This window comes from Dipodomys merriami, unplaced genomic scaffold, assembly GCF_024711535.1.
Source record: "Dipodomys merriami isolate MVZ:Mamm:240054 unplaced genomic scaffold, mDipMer1.0.p SCAF_7, whole genome shotgun sequence".
Classification (NCBI taxonomy): Eukaryota; Metazoa; Chordata; class Mammalia; order Rodentia; family Heteromyidae; genus Dipodomys; species Dipodomys merriami.
In genome coordinates this window covers 62,469,636-62,481,734 of record NW_027206290.1, presented here as the reverse complement: position 1 = coordinate 62,481,734, position 12,099 = coordinate 62,469,636, and the positions used below count along the sequence as shown (strand labels likewise).

Here is a 12,099-nt window from a genome sequence, read left to right as displayed (position 1 = left end):
GTTTAGTTGAATAGCATGCAAGAGATGTACTTTATATTTGAATGATAAAAGGAGATAGCTGGGCACTGGTGGCTCACATCTGTAATCCTAGCTAGTCAGAAAGCTGAGATCTGAGGATTGTGGTTAAAAGCTAGCCTGTGAGACTGTGAGACTCTTATTTCCAATTAATCACTCAAAAACCAGAATTGGAGCAGTGGTTCAAATTGCTCATAGAGTACTAGCCTTGAGCAGAAGAGCTCAGGGACAGTACCTGGGCCCTGAGTTCAAGTCCCACAATTAAAACAAAAATAATAGAGGATATAATAGTAGGAATAAGGTAGTGACATATTTGCAAGATCTCAAGGCATTTCTGTTCCGATCTTTGTAGAAGGTTTTGATTATTTATTTAGATCCACCTAGATTTAACTCTTTTTGCTTATCCTTCTCTTTCTGGAATTTGTGTGTTGTGCTTCTAATAACCTGTACATGTCACTCATGTTTACTGTTTGAATGTATTGTATGTGTTAAAACTCAAGCCCTAATGTGCTAAGAAGAATATATAAAAGTGAATTTATGAAAGGGTTGGATGGGAATGAATGACCTTATCCCTTCTCTTTGTACCTTTATGAGACGATCAGAATTCAAGGCACCATCTTGGAAGCAACTTGATCTTGTAGTTTTTGGTGTCTGGAACTGTATGCAATCCATTTAGATTGTTTCTATCATGTCTTAGTATTATGTTATAGCTGCAGGATTGGACAAAGACACTCATCCTCAAAGGATGCAGAGGTAAGAGTCAACCAGACCTACAAATTTCTTTCATCTTCCCCAGGAGCACAGCATGGAACTGATGACTCCTGCTGGTAGGGGAAGGAGTTTGGATTTTTGTCACTCCTCAAAAGTTATTCCTCTACCATGTCACAGCCTGACGCCTTACCCCAAAGCAGGATGGTCTCTAAGAATTATTTGTGCTCTTGATCTCTCTAGAGAGCAACGTGGTACTGGGAATTTACCACTCAGCCTCTTCCTTTTCCTGTCTGTTTCCCACAGGCCCTTGGGGCTACTTCCTTTATAAGTCTGTTGTACATGATTGATTACCTGATCATCTCAGGGAGCCCATCCTGAAGCAATCCCATCCTTGTCTTTAAATGTTTTGAACAGGAAGGAACAGCATTATGTTGCCACCTCCCATGGGCGCAGGGTAGTGTGACCCAGTATGGAAAAGTGCCAGTGATGCCAGATAATGAAACTCTGACCCGGAATAAACTAAATAAACATCCAAATGTAAGGTTCTCACTGAGGTCCACCTTCTAAGGCCTCCTCCTTCTTGGCTCCGGCTCCCCAAAAATGTTCTGTACAAGTTCAGAATTCGTATTTTAGGCCTTCTGGGCCACATGGCTTCTGAGGAAATGACTCAGCTTTCCAGCAGAGCATGGAAACATGGAAAATGTATAAATGCACAAGTCTAGTTGTGTTCCAATAAAATGTTATTTACAAAAAGCGAACTCACAAAATTAAATTTTAAGTGTGGCATATAGGAAGTTTGGAAGTCATTACTCTATTGTGAAAACAAGCAAGAAGCTGGACAGAAAAAAAACATGGAGTCCAGCATTTTTTGCTGCTTAATTTGAGAGAGAGACTCCTGGACTTTTCTGCCTGGGTTGACTTTGAATCATAATCCTCTGTATCTCAGACTCCTGAGCTGGATTATAGGATTGAGTCACTGGTACTGGGTCATCCATTTGCTTATTTTTTTTTGTTTTCTTTTGTGCCAGTCCTGGGGCTTGAATTCAGGGCTTGGGTACTCTCCCTGAGCTTTCGTTTTGCTCAAGGCTAGCACTCTACCACTTGATCCACAGCTCTACTTCTTGGTTTTTGGTGGTTAATTGGAGATAAGAGTTAAAAGTCTACCTGAGTTGGCTTTGAACCATAATCTTCAGATTTCAGCTTTCTGAGTAGTTAGGACTACAGGGATGAGTTGCTGGCCTTCAGCTGTATATATTTCAATGTGCAAATATTTATGTGTAAAAATATTTGGGGTGTTTGTTACTGTTAGAAATTTAGAACAGAAAATCAATTTGACAAAACTTATAACTGTTTCTTCAGTAAGTTAGTCTCTAGCCAAGATGACAGAGAACAAGAGTGAGTGTATATTTGTGTCTGTATGTATGTGTATGGGGGGGGTCATGTAGAAAGGTAAAAGGAGAGAGCAAGAGATGGGGGACAGAGAAGACAGAGAGAAAAATCAAATCACCAGTATCGGAAAGGACACAGTCTTTCAGGCTATTTGGGCTTCTGGTACCAGAACAGAGAGGCAGAACACTAAGAACATTATCAAAGTTCTCTCTGACTTACGTCTTTCTGTTCTCTGTTGTGGTATGTCTAGAACCTTTATGTGTGCACACATCACTGAAGCACCTCATTAAGAGGCAGGTGCTGATGCAGCAGTTAAAAGTCTACCTGAGCAGGATATGAGACTTTGCATCTAACAAGTTTCCCAGGGATTTTGACTTGCAATGTGGGAAGCAAGATCCTATGATTCAAGAAAGGCATGGCACCTTCCTTAGGGGCCTGGTAGCCTTGACAATCCTGTGGGCAGTAACAACAGGGATAGAAATCTAGTGGTGTGTGGTGGTGTCAGTGGTGGGTGGACTGTTGAATTCTTTGGCTGCAGGACTAGAAGGAGTTGTACATTGCTATTTTCCCCCAGGAAAGTGTTTTACTTTATTCTTCTACTTTAGTTTTCTCGGCGTTATGTAAATGATTGCTAAAAGCTTGGCTGTGGCAACTCGGTGTGATTTAGACACAGGGAAGCAGAGAGGCGTAAATGAGTCCAGGAAAGGTCAACTCACACATCAAGAGGGAGATCAGAATCAATGACTACAAGTGAGTTGATGGCTCACATGCATCTCAATGGATCATCCACCTCACTCATTAGAGCTCATTGACAAGTTAAAGTGTCAATGTGTCTGTATCTGATGTAGCAAAGTGAAGTGCTGAAAGCACCGCCCATAGCTGAATCCTTTCGAAGTCGATTCGAGTGTCAGACTGTACACATCGCTCATGGCCACCAGGTGGCGCCATCGCATACTTTTAGACAAAGCCAGACTTCGGAACAAGTGAAACACAGGAAATCTCAAAGAAACAGCATTAAAACTCTAGGGCCCACCCTGGGAATCTGTATTTTAATTCATTCCAGATTATTTTTTCCTATAACAACTGTTCTAGGTGCTGGCGCTAGAAACAATAAAGGGTTACCTTTAATTGAAGCATGAGAAAATTGAGGCTGAGTGATTGTTTTCTTAAAACTCAGTTTTCAAGGACCACATGAGAACCCAAGAATACAAACTTAATGTTTGTTTGTTTTACTAAATTATGGGAAACAAAAAATGAACTATTTAAGCAATTTTACCGTGAAGCACCAAATATGTCTTTTTTTATATTGTTGTTGGTTGTGGGGTTTGAACTCTGGCCCGGGGTGCTGTTCCTCAGCTTTTTAGCTCAAGGCGAGTGCTCTGCCGCTAGAGCCACAGCACCACTTCCTGCTTTCTGGTGGTTAATTGGAGATGTGGTCTCACAGACTTTCCTGCCCGGCCGGCTTTCAACCTTGATCCTCAGATCTCAGCCTCCTGAGTAGCTAGGATTACAGGGGTGAGCTACCAGCACCCAGCTTCAAATATATCTTTAACACCTAAATGATGCCCTGAAATTGACGATCTGCCATGTTAGAAAAGATTGCACCTATAAAACGAAATTAAATAGCTATGTAAATAAGTTAAACAAATAGTAACAGAATGAAAAGTAAACTTAGTAGTTATACTGCATTACCAGTAGATGGCAGCATAGTCCAGGAAACATGATATGTGTACCTGCTCAAAAGGAAGGCAGTAATAAGTCAAACTTTAAACTGTGGATAATGTAGTATATGGTATGTAATTTGTGAATAATAGATTGATAACATTTGTCACATGGAGTCAATGTCTAATGTATAAAGTTTAACATCACTTTATTGATGAAAAAGTATTGGAAAAGTATCCAAATATTATCTGCCTGCTACATTGTAATCAAATTGAAAAACAACAATCTAGCTTCAGTATATTTTATGTTATCACTGAAGCATATACAAACACATATGATGAAGTATTATGGGCCTTTTACAATCAATCATTAAATATTTATTGAGTATCTGTTTGGTGACAGGTAGAGCGTCTCTCTGTGAACCACACAAGCCAATTAAAGAAAAGGCTAGTTGAATGAATATATTCATATCATATCATGTGATGCAGGACTGGTAGTTTAGAAAGGCAGTGAGGAAGGTAGAGGGAAGCTCTTCTTGGATTCTTTCTCCTTTAATTTTGGTAACGCAGAGAATCAGAAGTAAAACTGAAAGTTTGGAAGAAATAAATACCACATAGTTGCATTTGATCTTAGAAAACTTGGATGTCATCCAGAATTTTGGGAGCATGTAAGAGGTCTCAGAAGAAGGCGGGGGCTTTTCCACATCTCTCAGTGGGGACCAGACAGTTTAGCTGTGTTAGATTGTTGGTCCCCACCTGTGGCCTCTGCTTTGCCTGTCTCTAATCCTGGGACTCCTACCATCAGAGAAAGAAAAGAGTCAGTGTACTAGGTTGTGGTGGGAATCATAGTGTACAAAAAGTGAGTATAAAATAATGCACAGCAAGTAAAATCATGTAGAAGAGTCACAATACTAAATGTCAATGCACTGAGTTCTTCCAGTTCTTCTAGTGAAGGATGCACTGAAGACATAAAGCCAAATAACTACATGATATTTATAAGCTAATGCTCACAAATACTATGCAAAGAAATATTGATCAGGAGACAAAAAGATGAATGCAACCAAATAGAAATTAGGTTTGGAAATAGAAATATCAGACAAAGGGGGCACTTGAAGTCAAAGAGAAAGGAAAATCTTACTAATACAAGAATACTTGCAACAGAAGAAAGTTGATAAAGGATGTGACTAAGCAATGTATGGACTGGATGGTCCAACAAAGCATGAAAAGACATTCAAAGGCACTGGCACTAGAAAGGGAGAAAAGAAATAAAAATCAAAATGAGAGCCTCTATGGAAATGTATGTAAGCCCACTGCCTGTGGGTGCCTGTAAAATAATAAAGTTTTTGCTGTACAAGTAAATAAGGCCTAGGAGAGTTATATCAGGAGATTTCACTTTGGTCCATTCCTGTAGAAGTTTTAGCTTTGGTTATCAACCTCCATCATCAATACACCCAAATGGTAAATCCTAGCACACAGAGTCAACCAAGTGAAGGATTGACTATCTCACAAGGGTATGATTTGCTGAATTATGTTGAAAAATAACAGAATTGGAGGGCTTCAGAGGTAGATAGAAAAAGGATTTTCATGCAATGACTGGGATTGGGCAAGATCATGAGGATAAATGTGACAGCTCTCCTAACAATCTGTTCTCTTGGTTCATCCTTTCCCCTCATATCCTTATCCTATAGCGTGATATTTATGATGCTAGTTCCTCACCATCACTAACTCCTTCCCTTCCCTTCTCTTCTTTTTCCTTCCCTTCCCTGCCATTTCCTTCTCTTCTCTTCCCCCAACTCATTCCTTCCCCTTCATTTCCCTCCACCCCTTCCTTCTCCTTTCCCTCTTTCCTCCTCTCTCTTTCCCTTCTCTTCCCTTCTTTCCTTTTCTCCCCTCTCCCTTCTCTCTCACTCTCATTGGGAATTGAACCTGAGCCTTGCAGAAGACAAGCCGCACTCTATCTATGTACCCACCCACGAGCTGTCTTACGTACAACTTTGGCTCTGGGGCCTGTGACATTAATGAAGCCTGCTTCAGCTCTACTTCTTCTCTGTCTTTGAAGTGGAGCCTCTCGGTATTTCCCACCCCGATCTCAAACTCCTGATCCCCAGTGAGTTCTGCCTCGGCCTCCTAAGTAGCTGGGGTCACAGGTACACGGCACTGCACCCTGCTCGAACTCTGCCTTTAGATGGGTCTATGACCATTGGCCAATCCCTGAGCCTGGGATCACCCATCTGTAAAACAGGCATGATCCTGCGCCCCCCCCACCCCCCGCACTCAGGGTAAGGCGCATAAGAGGTGACATGTATTCAGATGCTTCACTACTGTTAGCTCTGGTCTCCAGTGTATCCCTCAATCTGTGTATTGGAAGTGTAATCTCCACTGCAGCGGTGTGGAGAGACAGGGGCTCCAGGGAGTTCTATAATGCTGCAGTCACAGGAGTGGGTGAGAGGCTGAGGGGGTGGAATCATGGGGGGGAAAGCGAGAAGTTTGGCCAACTTCCCTTCCTCCCTTTCCACTTTGGCACACAGTGTTGTCTTTCCACCCCGCACCGTGGGATGGCGCAGCACAAAAAGGATTTCATCAGAAGTGAGCTCACTGACCCTGGATTTCTCTAGAACTGTTACAAATTAACCTCTGGTCTTTATAAGTTACCAGGCCTCGTGCATTGGGTTATAGCAGCCACAGACTGAGTCATATATTTAGAGGCAGTCTCTCACGGAAGTTAAACAAAGGATTATTAATATTGCTTCCATTCCCATTGTTCCCTAACCATCTCAGTCTGCTCACTCCTCTGTGACCACCATCTCCACAGCCTCTACCACAAGTTCTACCATGGTGACCCAAACCATACCTCCCACCACCTTAAAGGACCTCTACCACCAACAATTTTTATTGACATGGATCATTTTTTATTTTGAAGTTCTTTCTCTTTCCTTCTTCCTTCTTCTCTTCTCTCCTTCCTTCCTCCCCCTCTCTCTCTTACTCCCTCCCCCTCTCCCTCTCCCTCTCTCCCTCCCTCCCTCCCTCTCTCCCTCTCCCTCTCCCTCTCTCTCTCTCTCTCTCTCTCTCTCTCTCTCTCTCTCTCTCTCTCTCTCTCTCTCTCTCTCTCTCTTTCTCTCTGTCCTCAAGCTGACCAAGTGGGTGGACTTCGTTTAAAGCTGGAGAAATAATAACACAGCAAAGCAAATTGCGACCGGGGCTGTTGTGTCTAATACCATCACTCCCATTGCGGGCAGCACCAACATTTTCCTGAACGGAGCCTACCCCACTGGCGTAGGAGATGGCGAGGAGCCCGGGCTTGGGGTCTTCAGCCATCACAGGAACTTCACAGTTGGTTTTAGTTGTCATCTTTTCTTCCCCTCTGTTCTCCCAGGCCGAATTTCTCTCTGTTGTTGCTAATTTGCCAAGTCTTGTCAATTCTTTGGCTTTCATTTATTAATTCTAAAGTTTGAAGCATCAAGGTTGGTTAGAAATATGTTTCTATTTTACACTCTTAACTCATTAAAAAAATCTTGACAAAACCATGAAGATCAGAGGATTTCGAAGGAAAATTCAACACATTTCAAAGCTGTGGATGCTTCCAGCAAATTAGGCTAAGCGTGCTCTGAAACTGTGCAGTAAGGTGTACACTGGCCAGACAACTATGGTTAGTGACTATGTATTTGAACATTCCACCTTTGCATATACAAATAAAACCTCCTTCCACTTTGAAGACAATAAATTTACCAATCAAAGGCAAAGTAGCAGGGATCAAATCTTCAACCAGAGAAGAGCTTTAAAATCATGGCAAATCTACAGAATCCTCATACGACCACACTCTAATGAGGATGACGTAAGGAGATAGGTTTATGTTTCATAAACTAAATGCCAAGGTACTGCAAGGGACTGCCACTAAGCCACAAGGGCATGGAAGATAACCTCATAGGTAATTGATACATTGCTATCTCAAGTAATTAAATGTATATGCTTTTGCAGGTACTAGAGTTTGAATTCAGGACCTTGCACTTGCTTTCTCTGGTGCTCTGCCAGCTGAGCCACACCTCAAGCCCTGCTTCTTGCTGGTTATTTTGAAGTTGGAATCTCATGGACTTTTCTGCCCAGGCTGACTTCAATCTGCCATCTTCTAAATCTCAGCTAAGATTACAGCTCCAATTTCTATAAGATGCCCAAGTGAAAGACAGAAACAACTATTTCAGTTTGCAGGCATGTGTGGGATACACAGAGAGCTACGAAGTTTCTTCCCCTTTGATTTAGGATTATTTTAATTAGGTCACTACTGCCAGGAGGGAAGCAGAGCTGGGACAAATAAAGCATTTCTGAGAACACCCTTTTACTTTATGTAGAATTTTCTAGTTATCCAAGCATAATGACTCTCCTCAGGTGGCCAGTTCAAGAGTTAGGAGTTCAAAGCAGGCTATCTGTGTGGTCTGAATGGATGCTTGTGATCTGGGGGTTCACCATTTGATCTCAAATATAGTTTGCTCAAGGAGGAGTGAAGCCATTGTGGACAGAGAATGAACAGCGTGCGTGTGAAGCTGAATGCTTTCATTGACATTTTCTGTTGAAAGAATCTGATTCAATGGTGGCAACACGTGAACTACATGCCTAATGAAACAGCCCGTCAAAGGAAGGTCCTGGGTACTCAATGAGTAGAAAATAAAGTCACATGGATGTCGCCTGAGGCAATCACAGTTAAGGTGTTTGAAAGGATGTCTTCCTTTGGTCTCACTGTGTGGAATGTCTAGACATTCCAAGTATATATTTTTTTGTCTTTTATCATCAAGTATGTTTAGTTGTAGATTTATGGGCACATTTTGGTCACTACAAATGAAGGAAGTCATACTTTGCTTAATATAATTTTTTCCCAAGTTTTTCCATTTCCTCATGAATGGTACAATATAGAAGCATAGGATAGAAGCATAGGAGAAGATCACAAAGGCTCAATAATTATGTTCACATGATCATATAAAATGATATTTATCAAAATGAAATTCAAGAAATGGAAACAAGAAGTTTTTCATTTTTCACCTTTTCTTCCTGTTGTTGCCATTTTTGCTCTCTGTGCCTTTTGTCTTGTATGTAAATTTATCTGTTTGGAGGAAGGTAATGGTGGGGGAGCACAGAAGTGGTAGGAAAAGGCGTGAACAAATGCAGCAGTGATACTCACTAAACACTATGCTGAAAATGAACTATAAAACTTGTGAATGGGGACTGGAAGGAAAAATTGGGAGAAAGCAAGAGAAGGGGTAATGCTGTTCAAAAAGAAATGCACTCATTACCTGACTTATGTAACTGTAGCCCTTCTGTATACCTATACAATAACAAAAAAAATCTTTCAAAAAGATAAATAATAAAAGGATATCCTCATAAAATCCTCAACTGAGTGAGAATTCATGGGCTAAATCTAAACCATTCAAATGCCAGAATCAAAGGCCTGTCTTGTCTTATAATCCTGACATTAACTTTTTTTGTGGATTTGGGAAAACTCCTAATGTCTGTGTAAGAACCAGTTGTATCAACAGTTACATAAAAAAGCCAGAACCAGGCAAAAAGAAAACATTCTTTTTTTTTCTGATTTAGCATCATTAATTCATGTGAAACTTTTTCATGTATAAACACATCCTTATCATCAGAATCAGGGTGTTGTAATAATTCCTGGCATTAGATGGATTTGGGGTTTAAATTCTAGGATTTTCTAGTTGGTTAGATGTAGAGACTTCAACAAGTTATTCAGTCCTGCTAAGTTTAATTTCCTGACCTAAAAGACAGAGTTAATACCACTCACTTGAAAAAGATGGTTCAAAGGTTAAAGAAGATAGTGTGTCAGCTAGTTGTCCAATAATGCTACATAGCAAATAGCTCCACACTTAGCATCATACAGTGGAGAATGAAGAGTCTCTGCTTCAGGATCCAAGAATGCAGGCAGTCTAGGATGGTATGTTCCAAGCACCCCTTTCTCTTCTCAAATCACTATGGTATATTCTTAAGTTGATAATAAAAGCCCAAGGGGAAATCCTTGTTGTCCATGACATACCTTTTTTACATCTCAGTGGCCATTTAAGTCACATAGCCGAACCCAAATTCAAGGGCTCCCTGAGTATTCAGCCTTTTGTGAGGCTGTGACAAGAGGAATAAGGGTTCGACTGTAGCTGGGCATGATGGTGCATTCATATAATCCTAGTTGGGGGAGGATGAGGCAAGAGAGTCAAAAGTTTCAGGACAGCAGGGCACCAGTGGCTCATGCCTGTAATCCTAGCTACTAAGGAGGCTGAGATCTGAGCATCCTGGTTCAAAGCCAGCCTGGGCAATAAAGTCCATGAGACTCTTATCTCCAATAAACCACTCAGAAAACTAGAAGTGGTGCTGTGGCTCAAGTGGTAGAGCACTAGCCTTGAGTTGAAGAGCTGAGGGACAGAGCCCAGGCCCAGAGTTCAAGCCCTATGACCAAAATAAAAAAAAAAAGTTCCAGGCCAGCCTAGGGTATACCAACAGACCTTGGAACCTTAGGCTTCTTTGGATCTGCTATAAAACACAATGCTGCAGCATATTATAATGGTGACTAATATGTGGATGTTTGAATAAAGCACGTGGTTTGGGTGTTTGATAGCTTGTTCATAAAGACAGACCAATGCATTCATTAAGAGCATGCTTTTTGAGCCACGCCAACACCAGAGTCTTTACTATACCTTCATGGGCGCCAGCTGTATGGGAGTGATGCATGAAGGGTCCACCATCGGCTTCGGCCTGTTGGCAGTATCTGCTAATAGGCTGTGCCATTGTTGCGGAAGGCCAGTAAACTTCTGCTCTTGCGGATCAAACCCAGTATGAACCCTGTGCTCAAAGTTGGATGGGCCGGATATTTCAATCTTTTTCTTTTTCTTCCCGAACATGGTGCAGAAATCCTGTGAAATGCAGATGGAAAATGAAGGTAGCAGTTTATGTTTTGACAGCAGAAAACCATACAAGGGTTAATATTAATTTGGACACTGTTAATGTTGATATATGGTCCCCAGGAGCTTGAACTTAGGACCTCATATTTTCTAAACTGGCTTCTTTGCTGAAGGCTGATGCTTTACCATCTGAGCCACACCTCCACTTCCAACTTTTGGCTGGTGAGTTGGAGATAAACATTTCATGCTGTCTTCTGCCCCAGGTTAGCTTCAAGCAGAGATCCTTAATTCTCAATCTTTTGAGTAGCTAGGATTACAAGCCTGAGCCATCAGTGCCCAGCTGACACATGCATAATTAACATCTTGTCAGTCCTACTTTTAGATACCAGCTATTAAAGATAAGGAAAGTGGATTAAATAATTCTATTCCTAGTGTTTTGTTTTTGTTTGTTAATTCTTACCCTCAGTGTTCCAAGTGAACTATATAGTTCCTTGCCTCTTTGACTTTAGACTTGGTATCGTGACCTGTTTTGACCAAAGATAACAGAAGACTAGTTTGGGGTGCAGGTTTTGGCTGCATTGTATATTTCCACCTTCCCCTTTATGCTCCCATTATTTGCCATGAAGACCTCTCACAGTGATGATGCTTGGATTTTGAAAAGGAGCTATAGAAAGCAGACATACACCCAGTATGTCTGGAGATGAGACCAGGTAAGCTTAGGAGGATCATCACTAAGCCACAGTTGCATCAAAAGTGAATTATTAGTGTGTGTAATAAAGCCACTGAGATTCCGGGCTCTTCGTTAGATGGCATTATTAAAGCATAAGCTGACTAGCAAACTTAAAGTTGGACATGCAAGTGAACTAGAAAGCATTCATATGACAAAATAAAAACTATATATTCTGTTGCTGCTGCTGGTGGATCTTCAATTCTGGAAGACCAAAGACAAATTCCAGACATATTGTAAATGGTGGCCATGCTGCATTCCCAGGCTCCCCAGTTTCACAGACTCACCATCATCACTATCATTATCACCATCATCATCATCACAGCAAAACAGTATCAAAGACTCTGCACAGATAGACTCAGTACACTGTTTACCAGCTCCTATTCTGTCCATCAGCAGCCTGTTCAATAATGGGTATTACACTTCCAATGGACAAAAGTGGTCAAATAAAGATACGTAGGATAGTGCATGTATCCATGAGTCAGGTCATATAAATGTGCTAAACCAGCTGAATCCCAGTCTTTGGGAAATGCCAGCCCCAAACTTTCTGTAAATTAGGGGAAGGGAGTCTGACTAAATCCATTCACCCTTCATATGTACATAAAAGTAAGTTCATAATAACCTTTACCACATGAAGTTATTATTAGAGATTTAAACAAATACACATTTATTAAACATTAAGAAAAGCATCTGGTGCAAAGGAAGT

General features: G+C 41.2%; 1 protein-coding gene across 5 annotated transcripts in view; it reads right to left on the bottom strand.

The window, feature by feature from the left end:
• Pak5 (p21 (RAC1) activated kinase 5) overlaps positions 1–12,099 on the bottom strand; it is a 206,341-nt gene that overhangs the window by 53,653 nt on the left and 140,589 nt on the right. For all 5 annotated transcript variants that reach the window (XM_070006754.1, XM_070006758.1, XM_070006756.1 and 2 more), the window contains one exon: positions 10,463–10,678. In XM_070006754.1, the coding sequence (XP_069862855.1) occupies positions 10,463–10,666 (204 nt within the window). In that variant the 5' untranslated portion in view covers positions 10,667–10,678. The remainder of the gene's footprint in view (positions 1–10,462; positions 10,679–12,099) is intronic.